Below are 24506 nucleotides of genomic sequence, written 5' to 3' on the forward strand. Positions count from 1 at the left end.
ACCATATGAAAGATTCTCACAATCTACTCTGTGTGGCATAATTTTGTATATCTCAATCAGATCTCACCCACCCTCACAGCCTTGAAGTGAAACAAACCCAGTCTATCTCGTCTCTCTTCTTAACCTGTTTCATCCCAGGCAACATCCTGGTGAATCTCCTCCGCATCTTTCCCAGTCCGATTATGTCCTTCTGGCAACCGGAATAGCACACAATATTTCACCTGTAGCCTAACAAATGCTTTATAAAGTTGTAGTAAGACTTCCTTGCTCCTATATTCTACGCCTTAGTTAATAAAGGCAAGCATCCTAAAGCCTTTTTCACACCCTGTCTACCTATACTAACACCTTCAGAGATCTATGGACTTGTACACCAAGGTCCCTTTGTTCCTCAGTACTCCCTTGGAATCTTCTCTTCATTGTGTATGTCCTTCCTGTATTAGACCTTCCAAAATGTATAACCTCACATTTAGCAAGATTAAATTTCATTTGTCATCACTGTCCAATTTGCCAGCTGATCAATACCAGATTGTAGCCTGAGGCCATCCTCCTCACGATCAACAGCACCACCAATTTTTGAGTCATGTACAAGCTTACTAATTATACTTTTACATTCACATTCAAGTCGTTAATGTAAATGACAAGCAAAATCTCTGGACCGATGCCTGTGGTACACCGTTGGTCACAGGCTTCCAATCACAAACATATCCCTCCACTATCACTGTTTGTCTCCTATCTGCAAGCCAGTTTTGGATTCAGTTTGCTAACTTGCCTTGGATTCCTTGGGCTCTCACCTTTTGGACGAGCCTTCCATGTTGGACCTTGTCAAAGAACTTGCTGAAGTCCATGTAAACCACATCAACTGTACTACCCTGAATACAATTGAGAAGTATTCATTTAAGACCTTACCCATGTCAACTGGCTCGACACACAGGTTGTATCTTTGGTCTCCAATAGGTCCCACTTATTCCCTGGTGAAATCCTCTTACTCTTAACATACTTATAAAATGTCCTGGGGTTTTTCTTGATCCTATCTGTCAAAGGTATTCTGCAGACTCTCTTCACCATCCAAATGTCTTTTTTTAAGCAACATCCTACACCAATATTCAAACCCCAATTTTGGATTGATCTCCCCTGGTTTTATTGCTCTGTACATGAACGTAGGCTTCCTACTACTTCTTTATCAAACTCTTGATATGCCTTGACATCCAGAGTTCCCTCACTTTTCACTCTTAGAGGTACATACTGAACCTGAATTCTAACTATACTATCTTTAAAGACTCCTACTTTAGGTGTTGACTTACCTACAAGTAGCTGGTCCCAGTATTTTTGCAAGATCCTTTACAGTGATATTGAAATTGGCCTATCCAATTTAGACACTTAATTTCTATACTATCCTTATCCCTTTCCATAATGACTTTAAAACTTAGAGTTGAGGTCACTATCCTCAAAGTGCTCACCCATTGAAATTTCAACCCACTTTACTAGCTTCATTCGCTGGGATAGCTCTAGCACTGCCCCACCTCTGGTAGGATTATCTACCTACAAGCTCAAAAAGCTCTCCTGGATGCACTTTAAAAATTCCACCATATCTGATCCTTTCACTTGAAGATGATCCTGTTAATATTAGAAAGATTGAAATCCCCAACAAATATAACGTTGTTTCTTACACACCTTTCTGAGATTTAACTGCATATCTGCTGCTCTCTTTCCCTCTGACTGTTGGAAGGCCTGGACTATAATCGCAGTAATCACCCTTTTTTTAATTTCTATGCTTTAGCCTGATGGCCTCATTTGAAGACCCCTCTTGGACATCCTCCTTACACACATACGCACACACATACACACCCGGTGGCTTGGGATGCCCTGTCACCTTTCTTCTAACCATATCTCAGTGAGTGCTACAAGGTTTAAGAATTGACAACACCAACCCAAGGTAAACAGTTATCTTTCCGATTGTAGGGTAATACAATGATTTCCTCATTAGTCAGTGCTGGAATTATGATTTTTTATGAAACTGTGTAATGAAAAATAAAATATAATTTGCCACTTATGCAAAACTTGACAATGGATAAAAAGCAGGGTTGTTATCAGGTTGGAGCAGGAGATGGACTAGCAGAATACAGACAAGTGTGATGTTGATGCATTTTTCGAGAAGGGATAGGGAGAGGCGGTACAGATGAAATGGCACAGTTCTAAATAGTATGCAGAAACTGAGGGACTGGGGGAAATGTAAATCTGGGTAGATTTTCAACTTTGTGGAACATACAGAGAGTTTGTAGAAAGGTTACACTGAACCTTTATAACATCTTAGTTGGGCCACAACTCATGTATTATTTAATTCTAGTCACTACGTTTTGAGAAGAATTTCAGATGACTTAAGAGAATGCAGAGAATTACCAGAATGATCTAGAGATGAGGGAGTTCAGCTACAAGGTTAGATTGAAGAAGCTAGTGTTGTTCTTGGAGGAAAGAAGACTATGGGAAGATTTGATAAAAGTGTGGATAAGTATGATCAGTTCAGATAAAGTAGACAAGAAAAAGCTGTTCCTTTTAGCTAATGGCACAAGGACCACGGAACTCAGATTTTAAGGTTTTCGTAAAAAGTGGTAATGGCTTGGAATTCATTTCCTGTGAGGATGGTCAAAGCAGGGACTTCAAAAGGGAATTGAATGGGTGCAGGCATAAAATAAGAGAAGGGGACTGACTGAAAACCTCGACAGACAGACAGCAAGAACTTGATATGCTGAATTACTTTATGTGAATTACTGTAATATGTTATGACTATACCCATTTAGATTATTGCTTTTTTGTAGTAAATTCTGTCATCTTCTGTTTATGCCTTGATATATGTTTGAAATGATTTAGCATTTAATTTTATCCTATTGAATACAAAAACACTGCTGACTAATTCCTGGTGAAGTCTCATGTGCTTGAATGAATTCCTCAACTGCAAATGAATGACGTTTTGCACAAAAATATGTGGCTTAACTGGAAAGTTACAAGTAGAAAAATGTATAAAGTTATAAGCAGATTCTCATCTGGTCATCCTTTCTGTTTCCCACATAACACTTAGCCACATTTAACTGTTGACAATCTGGAGAAGATCCATGATGAAAAAGGAAATAATCTGCTGCACATTGCAGCTTCTCAAGGACACCTAGAGTGTTTACAACATCTTACTACTTTAATGGCAGAGGAATGCTTGACAGAGCGTAATAACGAGAAACTTACCCCATCTTCCTTGGCAGTAAAGGTAGGTAACATAACAATTAACCAATATTTGCTGTGTGAACAAGGTACGTGAAATTTGGGAAATAGAGCAAACCTGTACTGTAAAACATCTTTTCCTCATCTTCACAATGTCAAGTAAGTTTGATTTTCTTTTTAATAGGGCAAAATGTAAACTTTGTCACTGTCTGAACCAAAGCAGCACATTGAGATTGCGTCCAATTCAGTACAGATCGAGTTACCTGATGTGCATTTAAGCTGTATACACAAAGCTATAACTCTTTGGATCTAACCCAAGGAGGGCCTTGACCTTCATTTTAATGTCAATTTAGATCATTCAGTCGGGTCAATAGCAAGGATTTAAAATGAGTGTGCAAACTCGATGTGTAGACTAAGCCAAAAGTAGCTCTGAATATTAAAGCAAAATCCATATTGCTGCTGCAAACTAGAAGGACATCAGGAACAATTGCAACCAATTGATGGATGCAATGTGCTGAGCTAAAGAGATTTGCTCAGCACCATCTTCTCAAGGCCAACTAGGGATTGGCTAAGAATGCCAAACTCCTGCATCCCACGAATAGAGAAAAGGAAATATCTGCGAATTATCACCCACTAGTTTCGGTTCCTTATTAAAATATTGAATGATCTTTGCATAGAAGGAGGTTATTTGGTTGTTTATGTTCATGCTTGCTCTCTGCAGTTCAGGTGGTTCAACTCACCCTCACTTTACCTCTTGCCCTGCATTTTGTGTTCTTTTAGGCACTTATCAGATGTCTTTTGAAAATCGTCATCATGCTATTGGGCAGTATGTTCTAAATCCAAATACCTCCTTGAGTAAAAAAAGGCTATTGCTCAACATTCTGTTGATTCTTTTGCCAGTCACCATAAATTAGTGATTCGTCTTTCTAGACAGTTCCACGAATGGGAAGTTTCTTTCAATCTACTCTTCCCAGACTCCTCAAATTTTTGAACACCTTGATTAAATCTCCTTTCAACCTTCTCGAAGGTGAACAGTTCCAGCTTATTCAATATATCCTTGTAACTGAAACCTCTCATAGGAACATAGAATTTAGTGTAAGTCATTCAGTCTCTCAAGCCTCTGTCTGCTCGTGACTGATCTTATTGTAGTCTCAACACCATTTTCCTTTCGAACTTCTGTAAGCTTGGACTCTTTTGTCTATCAAAAATCTATCTCAACCTTGAATATACTTAATGACCCAGCCTCAAAACCCATGTACAGTAAAGAATTTCTCGATTCAGTACCCTCTGAGAGAACAAATTCCTCCTCATCTCTCATGTGCAACATGTCTTATTCTGATACTAAGGACTCTGGTTCTAGATTCTTCCACAAGATGAAGCAACCTTTCCCCATCTACTCTGTCAAGTCATGTTTCAATAAGGTCACCTTTCATTTTTCTATATTCTAATGAGTACAGGCCCAACCTATTCAACCTCCTATCGGGTATGGAAGCACTATTTTGTATCAGCTTAGTAGACCTTCTCTGGACTATTTCTAATTCCAGTATGTCTTTCCTTGGATAAGGAGCAGAAAATTGTTCAAAGTATTCCAACTGTGGTCTACTTGGTTTTAGCAAAACACCTATTCCATATTCATCCTATCAAGCCTCATCGAGATTTTGTCTGTTTAATTAAGATTGCCTCTCAATCTTCTGAACACCAATGGGAATAGGCCCAACCCATTCAACCTTTGTTCATAAAATGTTCAGTCCATGAATGAGTCGAGTAATCGTCCAACCTGTTTTAAAAGGGGTTATATCCTTTATTAAATAAGGACAGCAAAACTATACACATTGCATAGAAGCATAGAAAAATAGGAGCAAAAATCTGCTATTCAACCCATCAAACCTATTCCACCATTCAATATAATCATGGTTAATCATCTGGCTCAGTATCCTGTCCCCGCTTTCTCGCCATGTCCTTTATTCCTTTAACCCTAAGAATGATGTCTAACTCCTTGAAAACATTTAATGCTTTGACCTCAATGAGGATGAGTTTATTATGGTGTTTTGTATGGAATTTCAGAGAAAGACCGCCCTCTAAGAGCAGATTAAGTGAGTTAGACAAAATTGCCTTGCCACCTCCATTATCTAAGCAAGATTTAACATCACTAATGAATGGATCAAAAATGCAGATTATTCCTTAAAATGTAGTTTCAGTCGGTTGTATTTTGGAATTTTTCTCTTCCATCTCATGTAGTTCTGAATGTTAAAGGCTTGGTAATGAGAAGAAAGATGTAGGACTGTGTTTCCAGTTGCCAGTTTCAAAATGGATAGAACAAGAGATTTGGAAACAAGAGAGTGGATCTTCAAGTCCATTTGTTCTCATGGCTCATATTCCAAATTCTTCTGTCTTTTAAACACTGCATTTGGTTTATTGAGTGGGTTTAATTCCAGGCCAGAACCTGGCATGTTGCTCGCTGTTACTTATGTTATTTGTCATGTTACTTGGCAACTGCTCAAAATGCTCTGAGCCTTCTCACTCTTGTTTCCTTTAAGTATTTCAGAGTTTTAATTTCAGTTTTATTTCTGTCTGCATTATGTATATTGAATATCACTGTTAAGGATATCTGATTTGTATTTCCTCAGTGGTGAAAATTCTAAGCACACCAATTAATTCCTTGCTTTTAAAAAAAAGTACTCCAAAAATCCACTTCTGTGTCTGTGTATAGTGAAGAAAACCAGGTGTCCTTCTGTTCCTTGATGAAATTTTCCAGTTAACTAACATGGAACCTTCAAGGCCATAAATATAGCACGAATGTCAAGGAAAGTTTAAAATCCATTATACTATGGAGCATTTGCTGTTGGAGCAATACCCCATGTGTTTAAATATGCAGTATTTTTATGTAACTGCAGTATGCTTAAATGCAATGACAATTTATCTCAATTGTATGAACTCAGGAAGGGCAGCTTGAATGTCTGCGCTGGCTGATGAGTGAAACCGAAGCCATTGCTGAGTTGAGCCCTTCAGATGGTTACCCTGCACTTATACATTATGCTGCATGCTATGGACAGGTAAGCCAAAACCTGTAGAAGAAATAAAATGCCATCATTCACATTTATAATGATTTAATACCAATCTTACTATCCTATCTGGATCCTATAAATTTAACATGAATGTATAGTTATCTCAACTGTTATGTTCATGCTCATTGTTTAACCTGTAGTGTCAAAAGTTGTTTATGTGCTTATGCCATAAGGATGTGTGCAATTCTGGTCGCCCTGTTATAGGAAGGATATTATTAAACTGGAGAGGGTTTGAAAAGATTTACCAGGATGTTGCCAGGAATGGAGGGTTTGAGATAAAAAATAAATTGGAAAGACTGGGACTTTTTTCACTGGAGTGTACAAGCTTGAGGGGTGACCTTATTGAGCTTTACAAAATCACTCAGGTCATAGTTAAAGTCTTTTCCCTTGGGTGCGGGAGTTCAAACTAGAAGGCATATTTTTAAAGTGGGAAGAGGAAAATTTAAAAAATAAATGAGGGACAGTATTTTTATACAGAGAGTGGTTTGTGTGTGGAATGAACTGCCAGAGAAAGTGATGGATGTCAGTTAATTCAATGTTTAAAAGATATTTGAATGGGTTTATGAAAAGGGCTAAGTACAGGCAGTTGGGACTAATTTAGTTTGGAAACAGGGTTGGCATGGACTGGTTGGACCGAAGGGTCTGTTTCCAAGCTGTATGACTCAATAGATAAAATAGAGTTTTTGGTAAAGCTTGCAATGTCAAACAGTTGTGAAATTAAAGGCAATTTGACCTTTTGAGCATGATCCTTTGCATAAATCATAGAAATTACTAGAGTGACTCTTCAGTGTTTACATTCCCCAGAGAGGTGGACAGCATCAAATAAATCTTCAAAGCTGAAGTTGAAACCTGGTTTGTCAACATTTTCTGCAGAAATATAAGAAAATTTGAGGCCTTGTTCTTTACTGTTCGAAAATTCATCTCCAATTTAACTATGTTACATGTACCTGCACTAATGAAATTGTTTGCTGGAGTCGATGGGATCAACTCATGCTTACTGTACATGCAAATGCACCCCACAGCGAACCCAACCAAGTCTTCAATTGATTAACAGCATAATTCTTCACACATCCAGGATTGTTTTCTTTCCAGCAATACTCATGTTCCATGCAATTGAATGACTATATATATTTTAACATGCAATTAATATTTCAACCATGAATCCTTTCCAGAGTTAATCAGCATGGTGTTTGCTGTATTTTGGTGAGAATTATATTTTGGTTTCTCATGGGTAACAAAACTGAATATATTATGTAAGTACAATGCAGTTTGAATGGAGTAATCTGCAAGTCCTCATTAGCCAAAGATTTACATCATGTCTCTTTTATCTTTACTCCAAAGCAAGCACTTTAAACTCTATTAAAACAGTTCATGCTTTAGTTTGAAGATGAAAAAGCATTCTTTCTGAACCCTTTGCAATAGTCTTTCATGGCTATTCCTCAATTTTCAAATTAAAGAAACTTTAAAACATTAAAATAAATCATTAGAATTTACAATCAAGTGTTCATACAATTCACTTGAGTTATTGATTACTTTTGTTGCTAATAGTTTTGCATCACAAGAATGTTGGCAGTGGATTGTGAGCCAAAATCTTCTGTTTAGTAATAAAGTATCTGGTTCATGTTTACTATTCAAACTTGCAGTTTTATAATAAGGCGTGATTCAATCGTCAACTAATTAGGTTTTTCAGATGAGTTATAATGCTCTTCTTCATCCCTACAAAACTCCAATGTTTTGGATTCATGAGAAAATTCAATAGTATTTCTAGTGATGGTAGCTTAGAATTGTTCAAAAATATTACAAATAATCAGGGATGCAGGATAGATCACAATGGAAGCTCACAAGCAACTGCTTTTCAAACAAGGCTTTGTCCATATCATGATTTCTTGTCCACGAGATCCTATGCTGTCGCATCAAGTTTCACAGCCCTTTTGAGGTGATGGCTGACCAGACTCCATTTTGGTCAAAGCCTTGGTGCATGTCATAGAGTCATAGAGATGTACAGCACGAAACAGACCCTTCAGTCCAACTTGACCATGCCGACCAGATATCCCAATCCAATCTAGTCCCACCTGACAGCACCCAGCCTATATCCCTCCAAACCCTTCCTATTCATATACACACCCAGATGCCTTTTAAACATTGCAATTGTACTAGCCTGCACCATGCACCACCCTCTGCGTCAAAAAGTTGCCCCTTAGGTCTCTTTTATATCTTTCCCCTCTCACCCTAAACCTATGCCCTCTACTTCTGAACTGCCCCACCCCAGGGACCCTATTTACCCTGTCCAAGCCCCTCATGATTTCATAAACCTCAATAAGGTCACCCCTCAGTCTCTGATGCTCCAGGGAAAACAGCCCCAACCTATTCAACCTCTCCCTGTATCTCAGATCCTTCAACCCTGGCATTATCCTTGTGAATCCTTTCTCAAACCCTTTCAAGTTTCACAACATCCTTCTGACAGGAAGGAGACAGAATTGCATGCAATATTCCAACAGTGGCCTGACCAATGTCCTGTACAGCCGCAACATGACCTCCCAACTCCTGTACTCAATACTCTGACCAATAAAAGAAAGCAGATTATTGACCAGAAGTATGCAGAATTAGCAGATCATGATCTTAATCAATATGTATTATTAATTTGACTCCACTGATGGCACTTTTGAGGTTAAAACGTTTTTTAAAATCAACTTATTTTTCTCATTAACCAGTTCAGAAATGTTATTACAAATCTCTGGAGCAGGTGGGCCTTACTGGTCCAGGGCAGGGGCACTACCATACGATATATGCCTTTACTCAGCCAATCACAGCTGAATACACATTCTACAGTAGGAATAGTTTCCACCGGTAGTAATACAATCCAAAAGGATCATCAACTACTTTATTTTTTCGTCATCAACTATATTCCGATTAGTTGCTGATTAATTTCTGCTGTCTCTAATTGGGATTGCAAAAATGTTTGGTGACTTCCAGAATTACTAACGTTTTGTGTGACACATTTTAAAAGTTGTTTTACAAGTCATTTATTGTCAAACATTTATTGTCAGACATGGATGCATTAGTTTTAATCCGCCTTAGACTACACCATGACAATGAAAATGAGCAGTCGCTACACAGAAAATAAGCAACTGGAATGGAGGGGATGCTGAAGGTTACAGAGAAGATTTCTTCTTCAGTAACATCCAACACCTGTTCCAGCCAAAATTCATCTCTTCCTTTAAGTGATACAGACAAGCTTTAGATCTTGTAGTATCAGACAACCTTTGCTCCCTGCTGGCCTATGGTAATTCAGCATTTTGGTTTGCACTGTTTGCATGCTGTAATCACTTTAAGTGAACAGGCAGCACAACAATGCATGCTTATCAAATGTAATTCATCACCCATGAGTAATGATGCTTGCATCTTTTCTTTCTGGTCTTTACAATCCCTGCAGTGTGGGAACAGCCCTTAGGCCCAGTACATCCACACTGACCCTCCAAAGTGTATCCCACCAGACCCATTCCCCTGCCTTATCACTTTATATTTCCCCTGACTAATGTCCCTAACCTGCAATCCCTGTACACTTAGGGTGATTGAGCATGACCAATCCACCTAACCTGCACATCTTTGGACTGTGGAAGGAAACTGGAGCACCCGGAGGAAGCCCACACAGACAAGGGGAGCATGTGCAAATTCCACACAGACAGTTGCCTGAAGCTGGAATCAAACCCAGGTCCCTGGCACTGTGAGGCAGCAGTGCTAACCACTGAAACACCATGCCACTGTGAAGTTTTGCAGCTTATCTTTGAGCAGATCAAAACTATCACTCAAAGATATGAATATTGTCAATTTCCATCCTCCTATTGTTTTGTTATTATCTCTGTCCCAATGCTGTTATAGTTCTTATTTGGAATTTTTGAGAACCTCCTTATTTAACTTCAAAGCTCTACTGATTAGCCTTTTGACCTACATTCTATGATAACCTCAACTTGCTCAAAGCAGCGTCTTATTTTACACTGAACTGTAATGTTAATGAACTATTAACCTATCCCTCTCCAAACTTGTGACTCTCCATTCCCTCATTATCTTCCTTTTTCACTATTTATGAAAATTAACTTTGTTACTTCAGGTTATTGGTTCTGTTTTAGTTTGCAGCAAACTGGAATTATATGCACACTTCGTGAACCAAAATGCGACCTATTTGCAATGAAGCAACTTGTTAATGTCTTCCTTATGTTAGAGATGAATAGTTTTTTTCTAAAAAAATCATATAACACAAACATTTCAAGTATGATTAATGAAATCCTCAATTATTAACAGACAAAGCTGCCCAGTACTTGGTTTTTATGCTGTTGTGGTGGCTTTGCAATGCAATTTAACTTGCATTTTATACCAGCTTAATGTATTAATGCTTTTTTTATTTTGAAAATTAAGCCATTCGATATGCGTTGATTTACATTTGCCTGTGTGGAAGTGTGCCAATTTAAATATTGAAATATTTGGCATTCTTCAGAGGAGATTGTGGTGTTGTGGTTATTGGCACTTGTACATTGTATTCCAAAATTGCTACAATGGACATATTTTCCTAGGAAAAAGTTCTCCTGTGGCTTCTACAATATATGCAGGAACAAGGAATATCTTTGGATGAAGTTGATCAGTATGGAAACACTGCAGCTCATGTTGCTACCCAACATGGTCACCTGAGTTGCCTTCAGGTATGAATCACTGATCTATAATAAAAATAGCTTTCAAAGACTTTGAGTAAGATGCACACATTTTCCATCTGTTATTTTGTTTACATGTAGCTTCCAATTAGAATGTAAATAGCTGTTGTAGTAAATTTGAATGCAGTCATTCCACCTTCAGATCTTGGATTTCAATCGCCCAGATTAATGACATAAAAGTTTTCTCTTTCTGCCAGTTGTAAGTGCCCTGCATGAAATGTTTTGTTTTTGTGTAATCAGGAGGAACCCTCACCCTCGGTTCTCACTCTGCATGGGAGCTGTATGTTTTCCTGCCTTCCCAAAATTGATTAACTGCAGCAAACTGTCTGAATTCACCAGTGGCATGTAAATGAGACCTGTGCTTCCAAATGGCTCGGGCCTCATGACAGCAATGACGGATGGGCCAATAGATGTACTCAGCACAGAGAACCCCTATTATCCACCTAGATTTAAAACTTACACTCCAGTGCTCAAATTGGACAAACTGACAGAGAGAGATCTAATTAACACAGTATGTGAGAGTTCAGTGCACTATCAATAGACATGATCTCCAGGTATACCACTAGTTTTATAATTAGTATTTTGTGGTTATATAATTAGTATCAAAATTATAAAGGACAAGAAATGAACAGAGTCCGAAATTTGAAAATCACATTTAGTCTGTGTACCTACATTTTTAAATGTGATTTCTCAAATATATTTGATGTGTTAAAATGATTAAGTTCAATAAATTCAAATAATTTTAAAATATATCTTTCTCATTTTTTTCTGTCTTACTTCAGAATGTTTATTCCTGATAGTGTTTAAATGACTGTTAGTATTCTAAGTAGAATTGTTTATTTTACTTTTCATTTATGCTTAAGTATGTTTCCTTAGACCTTAGTCGAATATGGAGCAAATGTGACAATACAGAATCAAGATGGAGAGAAGCCTTCCCAGAGTGCAGAACGACATGGACATACCACTTGTTCACGTTACCTCGTAGTTGTGGAAACCTGTATGTCTCTAGCATCACAAGTGGTGAAGTTAACAAAACAACTAAAAGAGTAAGTGACAGTGCTGTAAACATGATAAAAGAAGAAGTAAACTAAAAGTTGCTGAAATATTGAGCAGCATAGTAAATGACATAACAGGTTCTGAAAAAATTCTTATTAATTGCTTTGCATTTGTAAATATAGAAACTGTTTCATTTAAATAGACAAATAAAAGTGTGGCACATCAAATTGATCAATGTTATGGCAGGATATACATTAAACAGTAGAAAATGGCATCTTCAATTTAGAACAGAAACAAAAAAAAACCTCAAAGCCAACTGATCTGGATTTTCCTTATGTTTTCTGTTTTTATTTCAGCTTTCCTGCTTCTGCAGTACTTCTGCTTACTCTGAATTTACAGCTGTTTTGATACCATACCTAAGATTTTGGGTAGCCTTAGAACTATATAGTCATCTTAGTTTCTTATAATTAAATATATTTAGTTTTAAATGTATATATTAGTTGTTTCTATTTCACAGCAGCACATTAACTGGTAGAAAATATTAGTAAAATCAGCTGTCCAAGACATAAGTAAAATATTTCCTATAGTTTATGTTTTTATCAGCATCTCTGTTTTTCCATGCTAACTGGTGGGTGGATAACATTAAGTTTGTATTTATCATTGTAAATATAGCGTCCCTTTGTTCATGAGTTGCATGGTAAAATTTGTCATTCAAACAGCAGCCCTCAATGTTTAGTTTTATATTTTAATTTAGCTTCTATATACAACTTGCTCTAAAATAAAAACAAAATACTACAAATACTGGAGATCTGAAATAAAACCAAAGTCCTGGGGAAACTCAGCAGGTGTCTTCCCCTCCCTTCCCCTCCCTTTCTTGACTTCATGCTTCCTTTTCTGGAGATATGCTGTGACCTAATATCCATTGCAAGCCTACTGATACCTTCAGTTCCCTTGACTACGCTTACTGAAACAATGCTCCTTGTAAGGACTCCAATGCATTATCCCAGTTTCTCCATCTCTGTTGCATTTTCTGTAGGCTGCCTCCAACATGTCCTCCTATTTCCTCAACTAAAGTTCATCCAACCCCTCCACCTGTGACGATAGGGCCTTCAGTTATGTTCAATCTATTTCATGCGTGTCTGCTCTCACCCTTACTTTTCCTTCAGAATAATGGCAGGGTTTTCCCTGTTTACATATTCTATCCTACCAGCCTCTGCATTCAAAAGATTATCCTCCCTCATTATTGTCACCTCTAGCAGAATGCAACCACCAAACATATCTTCCTCTCTCTTCCATTATTGGCATTTCACAGAGACCGTTTCCTCTGTGACACCCTGGTCTACTACACCGCCATTCCTAACACTTCCTTACACAACTTCCCTAGTACCTTCCCATGCAATAACTTGCAGTGTATGTGACCTTTGCCTTTTTAATGATCCCATCCTTACTGTTCAATATTCCAGACATACCTCCTAGTGAAGCAGTGACTTACTTGTATTTTCTTTGATCTAGTTTGCAGCTCACCATGCAGATTCCTCCACTTTAATGAAGTAAATACAGACTGGGTGATGATATTGTGGGGCGCCTCTGCTGTGTCCATAAGAATGGAACCAATCTTCTAGTCACTTGACATTTGGATAAAATATCTTGCTCTCATGCTAACATTTATGTCCTAGGCCTGCTGCAGTGTTCCAGTGAAGTTCAATGCAAGCTGGACCAACAGCGGTTCATTTTCCATGGAGGCACTTTGTAGCCTTTGGAACTCAGCATTAAGTTCAATTACTTTATATCATGAACACTGTCTTCTATTTGATTACAATCTTGCTCCATCAAAAAAAAGTTTAGCATGAGGTTGCTCTTTGCAAAGCCAACCTAATTTTGACTATTCGCACTCAACATTAGCACTTATTTTGCATCTGTTTCATTCCTTCGCCTCAGTTAGCATCCCCTTTGTCTCTTGCTTTAGGCTCCTTCATCATTTGTCACATATACACCTCCTCCCCTTTTCAACAGCATAAAAATGATCATTTTCTACTCCTTTCAGTTCTGAAAAATAATCGTATCGTACTTGAAATGTTAACTGTATTTGTCTCTCAACAGATGTTGGCAGACCTAAGTTTCTCGAGCATTTATTTTTTTTAAATTATGCAGTATCTTAACATTACATTGTAGGTTAGTTAACACATTTTCAGATGTCAATATTTTAATGGGAATATTGCTTGACTTGAATATTACCAATGTTGGCAGCATGGTGGCTCAGTGGTTAGCACTACTGTCTCACAGCACTAGGGACCTGGGTTTGATTCCAGCCTCAGGCAACTGTCTGTGTGGAGTTTTACATTCTCCCCGTGTCTGTGTGGGTTTCCTCCCTTAATTACAAAGATGTGCAGGTTAGGTGAATTGGTCATGCTCAATTGCCCATAGTGGTCAGGGATATGCAGGAGTAAATATAGGGTAGGGGAATGGATCTGGGTGGGTTACGCTGTGGAGGATTGATGTGGACTTGTTGGGCCAAAGGGCATGTTTCCACACTGTAGGCATTCTAATATTTTCAAGTGATTTTGAAAGCAGAGATGTCCTCCAGAGGTTTTCACTCAGCTTCATCACTTTAGTTCCTGTAGGAGGCAGTCATTTCATTATATTTCACTTTTGAGTGTATTCCTCTTCATTGCCAGCCCTACTTACATGGTTGCCAACATACATACATTTGTATGTGGTAGACCATATATCGAAAATGCTGAGCATTACAGTGCTAGATGTGAGCATGTTTGCCGCTTTTACCAGATGTGTACTGAACTTCCAGATACTTGTTTAACAACTCAGCAGGGTGGGCCAGAAATGCATCTGGGAATATAAACTTTAAAAATGCAGTTCAGTGTTGATTGTAATGCAAAGATCTTGCATTACTTGTACATTGTTCAGTATAAACATAATTCTTTATTCAAATAATTAAGTGTAACTAAATAGCAAAGACACAGTCCTATGTGTTTATATGTCTGTCTGACTTCATAGACAAACAGCAAAGCAGATCGGCTTGCAAAACCAACTTCAGCATTTCCTACAAGACCAGATGACAGAAGGAGCTGAACCCCAATCTGCTAGGTACCAAATATATGTTCATGCATAAGATTGCTATTTCATTTTTTTTTCATCAAAGGTTTGTGTTTTTCAAAAGGTCCTGAATATTTAAATACTGAAACATAAGCAAATTTAGCAACAGAATTACTCATTCAAATTCAACTGAATCCCGCACGGTACTTAAAGTCAAATATCTTGATACCTATGAATTTATAGATAGTGAACAACATCACACCAACCTACTCCTCCAAATTGGTTGATGTTAAATCTTAGGTTCTGCAGTAGCTTCTGATATATTTAAACAAACAACATAAGTGTAAATTTGGACTTGTTCCTTCAGGTACAAAAGGGTAAATTCCTGGTTCCATTGTAATTTTTCCAAACTTATTAAAGTCAATGCAGGAGCAAGGTTATTCATTTCATCTAATTGTTTTCAAATGGCAGAAGCTTGACTTCATGATCAGATTGTCACCCTGTAGTTGTTATCTTGTAAAATTTCACACATCACTAGGCTCAGAAGAACTAAAACAAGTACAGGCTATAGTTCTGTAATAAAGTATCTATAATCTGTTAATTGTAGATTATTTGTCATATTTAGTGGAGTAGGAGGGCAAGATCTGTTTGGTTGCTCACTCATGTTTGCAGATGCTGCCTGACCTGTTGAATGTTTATTGTGTGTTTTGTTTTATTCCTATAATTTTTCATGTGGTTTTACTAACCAAAGCCAAAACTTTATTCTGTTGATACATAATAGACAATACAGATCTTAAATAAATTCAAAGGCAGTATGCTTTTTGTTCCCAGTCTTCCATAATCTCACCGTAATTTCAAGTGTAGATTTAAAATGATATTGGGAGCACAGACGTTGTCAAAATTGTGTACAAGTGAAATTTATTACTTTGGCTGTTTTTTAAAAGGAATTCACAATAAAATTACAAACATTTTATAAGTTTTTGAAGAGCTATAAGAGATTTTTCAACTCAACTTGAGTTTTCTGAAGGAGCATTTGCAATGCCTGAAAGGAAATGTTAAGAGATAGCTGAACATGAAAGGAGAGGCAATTACCTGAAAATTCACACAGCTAATAAGTAAGGAAGGAGCCCTGAATCCATAGGGTAGACAAGGGATTTGAAAAATACATATTTTGGTGACCGTTTTCACTTCTCAAACACTCTCAAATTTCTAGCCCACCCAGCAAACCTCCCCTCACCATATATGTAATATTTTTTCCAAGTCCTTCATGGCCTCTCTGTTCACAGGCATTTACGGAGTGTTTACCAGCAATAATAAGAGACATTGCAGGCTTTGTATGTGCAAATTTAATGGTGTTTCAGTTGGTGCCTGCCACTCCAGCATATATTGGAATCCTGTCACTGCATTATCAACCCATCAATATTGATAGACTATTTATCGATGAATGGTGTGATGTGATGGATGAAGGGTGGAAAGAAATCAAAGCCAAAACATGTTCTTGCCTGATATCCGTAGTCAGCCATTTTCCAGAAGGTGTAATCTGATATCAATAATAGTAGATAACACTGGCTTGATATCCTTCTGTTTGTCCAGTATTGAAGTCCTTTACTCATCTTTGTAAATTAAATTATTCAGATAGTTTTCTTCCCTATTTTCATTTCCAGTCTTGTTTCTCCTGATTTTACTCTTTGTTCAATACTACTCCACATTTTTCTCTCTCTTTAACAATTTGTAATTTTACCCAGCATTTATGGATAGAATCAGGGCATTTATCTGTGCAATTATAGAGTCCAAGCGTTGGGGGTAATATATTAGCATGGATAAAGGATCAACTAACTGATAAAAGACAGAGAGTTGGTTAAGGGAAGCATATACAATGACACCCCATGGTTAGTGGTGTGCCAGGGGATCGGTGCTGGGATCACGATAAATATTAATGATTTGATTGAGGAAAGTAAATGTACTGTAGCCAAATTTGCAGATATCATAAAAATAGGTGGAAAGGCAGGTGCTAAAGATGACATGGAGTCTGCTGAGGGATGTAGACAGATTAAGCAAAAATTTGGTAGATGGACTGTAATGTGGAAAGATTTGAGGTTATCCATTTGGCAGGAAGAATAGAGGAGCAGAATATAATTTAAATGCAAAAAGACTGCTGTAAGAGGAGAGGTTAGGGAGACATCATGCATGAATCACAAAAAGCTGGCATCCAAGTGCAGTGATGTGATTGAGAAGGCAAATGGGGTGTTTGCTTTTATTTCAAAAGGAATGAGATATATATGTAAGTAGGTTTTGCTAAAACTTTACAAGGCACTATCAGACTACAGATGGAATTCTGCAAACAGTTTTTAAGCCTGTTGACTAAGGAAAGACTTACAGTACTGGCATTGGAGACAATCCAAAGATAGTTCAATTAGCTGATACCGGATAGGGAAGAATGATCTTTTAAGGAGAGATCCAGAAGGTTGGGCCTGTACGCATTGGAATTTAGAAGAATCAGAGGCGATTTTATTGAAGCGTACAAAATTCTTAAGTAGCTTGACAGGTAGATGTCAATATGTTAATTCCTGTTGTGGGAAAGTCTAGGACCAGAGGGCATAATCTCAGAGTAAGGGGTCATCTATTTAAGAAAAGCCAAAAGAACTGTAAATCAGAGGCAAAAATAGAAATTGCTGGAAAAGCACAGCAGGTCTGGCAGCATCTGTCAAGAGAAATAAAGAGTTATTGTTTTGAATTGATTGACCCTTCCTCAGAGCTGTTCGGAGGAAGGGGCACTCGACCTGAAACGTTAACGCAGATTTCTCTCCACAGATGCTGCCAGACTTGTAGGGCTTTCCAGCAGTTTCTATTTTGGTCATCTATTTACAAGAGACGAAGAGGGGTTTCTTCTCTTATATGGTAGTGAATCTGAGAACTTCTAACTGCAGATTGTTATCGTGGGTGGGTCATTATGGATACTTGAGGCCAGCTTCGACAGATTTTTAATCGGAAAGGGATTCAAAGCTTATAACGTGAAATATCTGCACAAAGGCCGGTATCCCATCACAAAGTCACCCTTTATCTACATGTGCACTGTACACTGGCTCTGGCCAGCCAGCTCGGAGTCAGTCCTGCAACTGAGGATATTCTGAATCCCCTGTTTGTTTGTTTTTTTCTTCTTTTTTTCTTCTTTTCCTAACTGCGGTAGGTGCTTATTTTTTTCCCCAGCACCCATGGTGTGTGTGTGTGTGCAAGTGTGAGACACAGTGAGAGAACAAAGTGCACGAATCTTTATTCAATTTCCACCACCAGGAAGATAGGAAAACACCCAGGTGGCCAGTGACAAGCAGTGCCCTTCACATCAAAGGGCAAATGCTGTGTGATCAAATCCCCTGTTTGTCTTTTTTTTTTCTTTTTTTTATTAACCCCCACACTACCGCCTAACTGCGGTAGTGCTTATTTTCCCCAGCACCCATGGTGTGTGTGAGCAGGTGTGAGACACAGTGAGAGACACAAAGTGCACAAATCTTTATTTAATTTCCACCACCAGGAAAAATAGGAAAACACACGAGTGGCAGGTAACAAGCAGTGCCCTTCACATCAAAGGGCAATGCTGTGTGATCAAAAACAGTGAAGGGGAGGGCAGGGACTAAGTCACAATAGCATTGGAGGGGGAAATGATGCACTCCACTCCCTGCGGTGCCCACCTCTCCCTGAACAACTCCAGGGTGTTGGTGGACACCGCGTGCTCCTTCTCCAAGGACACCCGGGCCCTAACGTAACCGCGGAAGAGGGGCAAGCAGTCGGCCCTAACGACCCCCTCCACGGCCCGCTGCCTGGACCTGTTTATGGCCTGTTTGGCCAGGCCCAAGAGCAGACCCACGAGGAGGTCTTCAGACCTGCCCTCCCTCCTCCGCACCGGGTGCCCGAAGATCAGGAGTGTGGGACTGAAGTGCAACCAAAAACAGAGGAGAAGGTTTTTCAGAAAATCAAAAAGGGAGTGCAAACGCCCACACCCAATATACACATGGTCCACGGACTCCACAGCACCACAGAACAAGCAGTTGGGCTGGGAGTCCGTGAACCACCGCAATCTGCGGTTGCATGGGACTGCTGCGTGCAGCACCCTCCACCCCAGATCCCCGAGAGAAAGGGGGAGGACTCCTGCGTAGAGGGCCCTCCACTGGGGATCCCCACCGCCCGGTGGCAAATGGGCACGCCAGGGCGTGTCCGGGCGGTGGATGAGGGAGAAGAGGTGGACGGTGTGCAGCAGCAGTCGATACAGGGCGCGCCTTTTAACATTCTTGAATGGGACAAAATTAAAATTTCGGAGGCGGCTCAGGTTGTGGGGCACAGGCTCCTGCAAATCCCCTGTCTGTATTGGTCAGCCAGGGCTTCCTGATTGGCTGAAGTTGACAACTCCAATCCGTGATTTCAAAGTCAACAAGATAAACCTGGTTCCAATCACCACAAAGAAAAAGGTAGAAAAATGGTGTTGAGAATTTTCAGATCAACCATGATTCCATAATTTTTCATAATCTCAGTATCTCCCAAAGCATTTTGCAAATAGTTAAGTCCTTTTGAAGCATAGCAAAATGTCATAGCCAATTTGTACATAAACTTGCTATTCTATGTTAGCCTTGTTGGTTGGCTGAGATACCAAGAGAATTCCACTCGTACCAGAGGATATTTTATGATCACTTAACAGATACCATGATTAAATGCCTCATCTTGAGAACTGTAGCTGGGCAGCATTCCCTCACTATTGCCGTGAACTGTCAATGATAAATGACATACTCAACTCTCAGTTGATGCTTGAATACACCACCTTTGCACCTTGCTGCTCAGTCACTATTGACATCTAAATGCAGAAAAAAATAACAAAATTGATTTTAAGATGTAAGTTTCCAAGTTTTGCGTAAGTGAGCTTTTCATATCATGTATGTACTAATTAATTTTAGAATTGCAAATGATATGTATGGGCTCTTTTCCATAAGTGATTACTGCAGCATATAGCTTTGCCACATGAACTGGGAAAATCGTAAGTTTGATTGCCATTTTATGTTGGACTTACTGATCTCCTTGAGGCAGCGAGTGGGGCGAAAAAACTCAACGTGTGCTATCTGGATGAATCTGATGCCTGCAATGCAGTGCTGTAGACTCTATGCGAGCTCAGGTTTCAGTGAAAATGATGGCTGCCATTGAAAGGCTGTGGAATTAATTTTAATATGCAAAATAAACCTTTCCTATTTCCAAAGAGGACCACAGGTGAAACTATTTCTGAGGCAAAACTCCTTTGAATGCTCCAGGATAAATATCCAATCAGTAAAAACCCAGCTGAAGTTTTTCAAAAGGAACTTTTTATAAACCTCCAGTTTGCCTATTTGGACCATTGACTCTTTTATCAATAAGAGTTGTACAATGACACATTCATTTTCAGTAGAAAAAATTAATGAAGTGGTGTACCCCAGCTGTAATGCATTGACATTACATCCAAGCAAAAAACTTAATAAACCAATTTCCATATAAATGGAGAGCTACCTTTGGACTCAGCCACATTAATATCCAACTGTAAGGCATGCTTCATCAGCAATCAACTTTCTTCCATTAGCTTCACATTTGTTTTTATAATCCTGCATCTTCTAACCACATAGAAATTGTTATTCTCAGTTGTATATCGGTCTCTTAGACCATATCTACTTTTTTAAAATGGTTACATTTTCAGAAGCCCTTTCAGTTTGAACTGTTCCTTGCCATGTAAGGAACTAATACTATTGGGAAACATAAATCCAAGGATAGCTTAAAGAAATTGACCTGTACTTGAAGAGACAAGGTGCTGTGTTTTAAATGAAATTGCTCAGCCAGATTAATGAGACTGGGACTTTTTTGCAACTTTCCAACTATTGTGCTTTTTTTGCTACATCTGTACAAATAACGTTATGCAGTTTTGAATGGTGAAACAATTATACTCTATAACCAAGGGAGTTGGGGGACATGAATAAAGTGAAAAAGTAAACCATTTGTTATTGTTTGGATGGGAGACTGGGACTATATAGAGCAATGGATTCTCTGTAATAAACACTGTTGCTGTTTTAATATTACCTCACCAAGCCTAATCCTGATATCCACTCCATTTTGTAAGTTGCCCAGGAATTGTCCTAAAAATCACCAACCAAGCAGATGGAAAATAGCATTAAAAACTGTTTCAATTTGTGAATATCTGTGAGAAATAGGTTGTGGCAGATGTTTCTAATTGTGCTGACAAATTAGCATTTTAAAAATGAAATTACGTTAATCTTGGTTCAACATAGCAGTTTAAAACATTTTTGGACATTTATAGTACAAATAATTCATCATTAATTCATGCTTATATATATTGTGTTATGTTTTTGTTTATTTTCTACATCAACCAGTTCCTCTATACCATCCGAAAACATTAAGAAAAGTCATTCATCCTGTGATCAAAGGATGCCAGGCTTAACTACAAACGGGAGTGCAACTACTCACAACAATGAAACAAAACCAAAGGTTACCAAAAAAACAGTACTGAAACAGAAAGGTGAAGAATCCGACAAAATTCTACGTCAGCTCTTGGGGGAAGAGATTTCTGGAAATGTGTGCACACAGGAAAAACTTTCTTTGGAATTTCAAGATCAGCAGGAGGCAAGTGTTGTGACAGGATCTGCAAGGAAAGTCCTGAGAAACAAAAGGGAACTGAAATTGACCAGACTGAGATATTCTCAGAGATCCTCTAGTGAGTCAGACACTGACTCCTATATCAGTGAAGATCAGAAGAACTCTCCCATTAAAAGAGCTGACAAACCACGACCAGAGCCCATTGTTGAAAAAGAGGAATGCACTGCAAAAGTCCACTTCATGATTAAAAAGCATGCCTCAGCAGTAGGGAGAATGTTTCCTTTTTCCCTTAAAGCCTCTGGTTCATCAGAGGAACATAGTAATTCTTGTATTGCTGAAAGCAATGATAAAGTACCTGACTCTCAGCATCAAATAAGAAGTCCAGTCAGGACCCAGTCTGTTGAGGAATCAGTTCTGCCTTGTGCTGACAACACTACCACACAAAAAACTACAAACAGTCCTAAAAGTGCTCTTAAGTCACCATCTTCAAAGAGTAGAACTTCTCAGAATTTAAAGCTTAGAGTGACTTTTGAGGAGCCTGTTGTGGAAATTGAACAGACAGTTTCTGAATTAGATAACAGGAAGGGCACAGAAAGTGAAGGAACATTACCAAGGTCACCACCTAGTCTAGAAATGGGTGAACCATTGAACAAATATGTTGGACAGTTTTGCTCACCAGTGGAATCCATAAACAGTAACCAGAACAACAATAACTCACAAGCTACCCATTTAGACATGACACCCACACCTAATTTACCACTGAATTCCACAGGAAGGAGATCTGGAGGCTCAAAAGCAAGTTGTGTAACATCCTCAAAGGTTAATGCCAAGATAGTGAGTGTGTTAAAATCTGCCAAATAATCAACTGTTTTAGTCTTTTTGGAACTTATTAACAATCTAAACTAACATTTCAAAAATTCAAAATAGTACCAAATTTTATTATATGTACATTTGTATAGAAGAAACCTACCTGAATAAATTTTAAAATATTTTGGCCATTCTTTCTTCATGTTTTTTAAAAGATCCTAATGTAAACTAAGATGATATAGATAACAGTTTTTAAAGCACTTGCAAACATGCTGTGATTGTTTCTGCATTATAAATATTCAGGTATTTTATATAAATGATGTAGAGGAGTGGAAAATGAATTGTTATACGATTGATGGTCCATTTTAAATCAATTGCCACATTTAAAATTAGATGCATTAGAAAATCTATAGTGCTATTCTTACTCCTTTGTGCCCATTTTCTTTATTACTTTCATGTCATTAGTACCTTGACCAAGTCAGCATTCTTTATATATAAGGGTAAAGATTGCATGCCTTCAAGTTAAAATGGGACATTAAAGCTAACTGTCATCCTGTCCTTCCTCACATTTAGTTACTGAATAGCAATTGTGATGAGAAACTGAATTTTTGTCCTTCATCTGCCTGCCATAGTGATTCTGATAAACATTATTGAGTACAATTGCACCCTGGATCAACAAGTCAATGCCTCAACCTTTGAGGAATTCAGAAAATATAGCTTTTGAGGAAGAACTAGAGAAGTAGTTTAGGAAATTGTTTGTTTGTATTTCTAGATCTATATTTGAATATCCCTGACATCCTGCTGCCCCTACACCAATACTTTGATTATGAACAGATTTATTTTCTAAAGATATAGGTATCTTCAGTAAAGTCAAATAACTTTGACGTAGGTCAGCAGAGCAGGATTGCTTAATTTTGAAACCAATTTGTACTGAAAAAGAACAGTTCCACCTCAGTAGGGTTTAAGATGTTTTCCTGTAAAATTAATCTTGAACTTCAAGCAAGAATAAATGATGATCTCAATAAATGGATAAAGTGGAAATGTTTGCCATTTCCCCGACAGCAATATCCTCAAATTAAAGAGCACAAATTTATTCCTATTTTAAAAATATGTTCCAATCATTAATTGGGCTTAGTTGTCTTGCAACACAACCCAGTTTCCGCAAGCTTCTCCTGAGCCCCTTCTCATGTGAATTTACCACTCTCCCCAACTTTCAATTTAAATCTTCAGTTAAACTCTTCTTGACCCATATCTTTGGTATGCCCCATTGACCTTGCTATAGATTGTAGCCTCACTTAATCAATGGTTTCAGTATATGACAATTCTATAGATGCCTACTTCATCATTCCCCTTACTAGCCACCTACATTCCTTCACTATCTGACTACAAAAAGAAAACTCACAGAACGCTTACAACTTGGTGTAGAAATTTACCACAATCTTCTGCCACTATTGGATTCCTCAGCAATGCTCTTATTTATATCTTTGCTCTAACCAACAGCAAAACTATCCCTGTCTGTATATTATGGCATTTCACTTGATACAGCATCGAATCATCTAACCCACAAGATAGTGAGGGTCGGGTGGAAGGAAGCTGTTGTTTGGAAAATATTAGAATCCATTATTAGGGAAGAAATAGCAGGGCATTGAGAACATCTTAATGTATTCAAGCAGAGTCAACATTGTTTTGTGAAAGGGAAATCACTTTTGACAATTTTTAAGAGTTCTTTGAGGATATAATAAGCAGAGTAAATACAGGAAAACCAGTAGATGTTGTGCATTTGGATTTTCAGAAGGCATCAGTAAGGTGCTATGTGAAAGGCTATTGGGCATGATGTATTCAAATGGATTGAGGATTGGTAACATGCAAAAGACAGAGTCTAGATCAATGGGTCATCTTCAGGTTGGAAAGACCTAACTCGTGGAGTGCCACAAGAATCGCTAGGTCCCCAATTATTTACTATCTATATTAATGACTTGAAGGAGGGGACAGAATGGAATGATCCAAATTTGGCAATGATACATAAGTAAGTAGAGGGACAAAAGGAATTTGGTATTTATTG

The 24506-nt window shown here is 38.2% G+C and overlaps 1 protein-coding gene across 6 annotated transcripts in view; it reads left to right on the forward strand.

Annotated features, from left to right (window-relative positions):
- sncaip (synuclein, alpha interacting protein) overlaps positions 1-22601 on the forward strand; it is a 107781-nt gene extending 85180 nt beyond the window's left edge. For 5 of the 6 annotated variants that reach the window (XM_060844721.1, XM_060844752.1, XM_060844741.1 and 2 more), the window contains 6 exons: positions 3074-3253; positions 6147-6260; positions 10841-10966; positions 11852-12021; positions 14984-15073; positions 21415-22601. In XM_060844721.1, coding sequence (XP_060700704.1) covers positions 3074-3253; positions 6147-6260; positions 10841-10966; positions 11852-12021; positions 14984-15073; positions 21415-22498 — 1764 coding nt within the window. In that variant the 3' untranslated portion in view covers positions 22499-22601. The remainder of the gene's footprint in view (positions 1-3073; positions 3254-6146; positions 6261-10840; positions 10967-11851; positions 12022-14983; positions 15074-21414) is intronic. The other variant, XM_060844760.1, reaches the window with a different exon arrangement.
- Positions 22602-24506: the final 1905 nt, after the last annotated feature.

Source organism: Hemiscyllium ocellatum, chromosome 2, assembly GCF_020745735.1.
Source record: "Hemiscyllium ocellatum isolate sHemOce1 chromosome 2, sHemOce1.pat.X.cur, whole genome shotgun sequence".
In the NCBI taxonomy this organism is placed as follows: Eukaryota; Metazoa; Chordata; class Chondrichthyes; order Orectolobiformes; family Hemiscylliidae; genus Hemiscyllium; species Hemiscyllium ocellatum.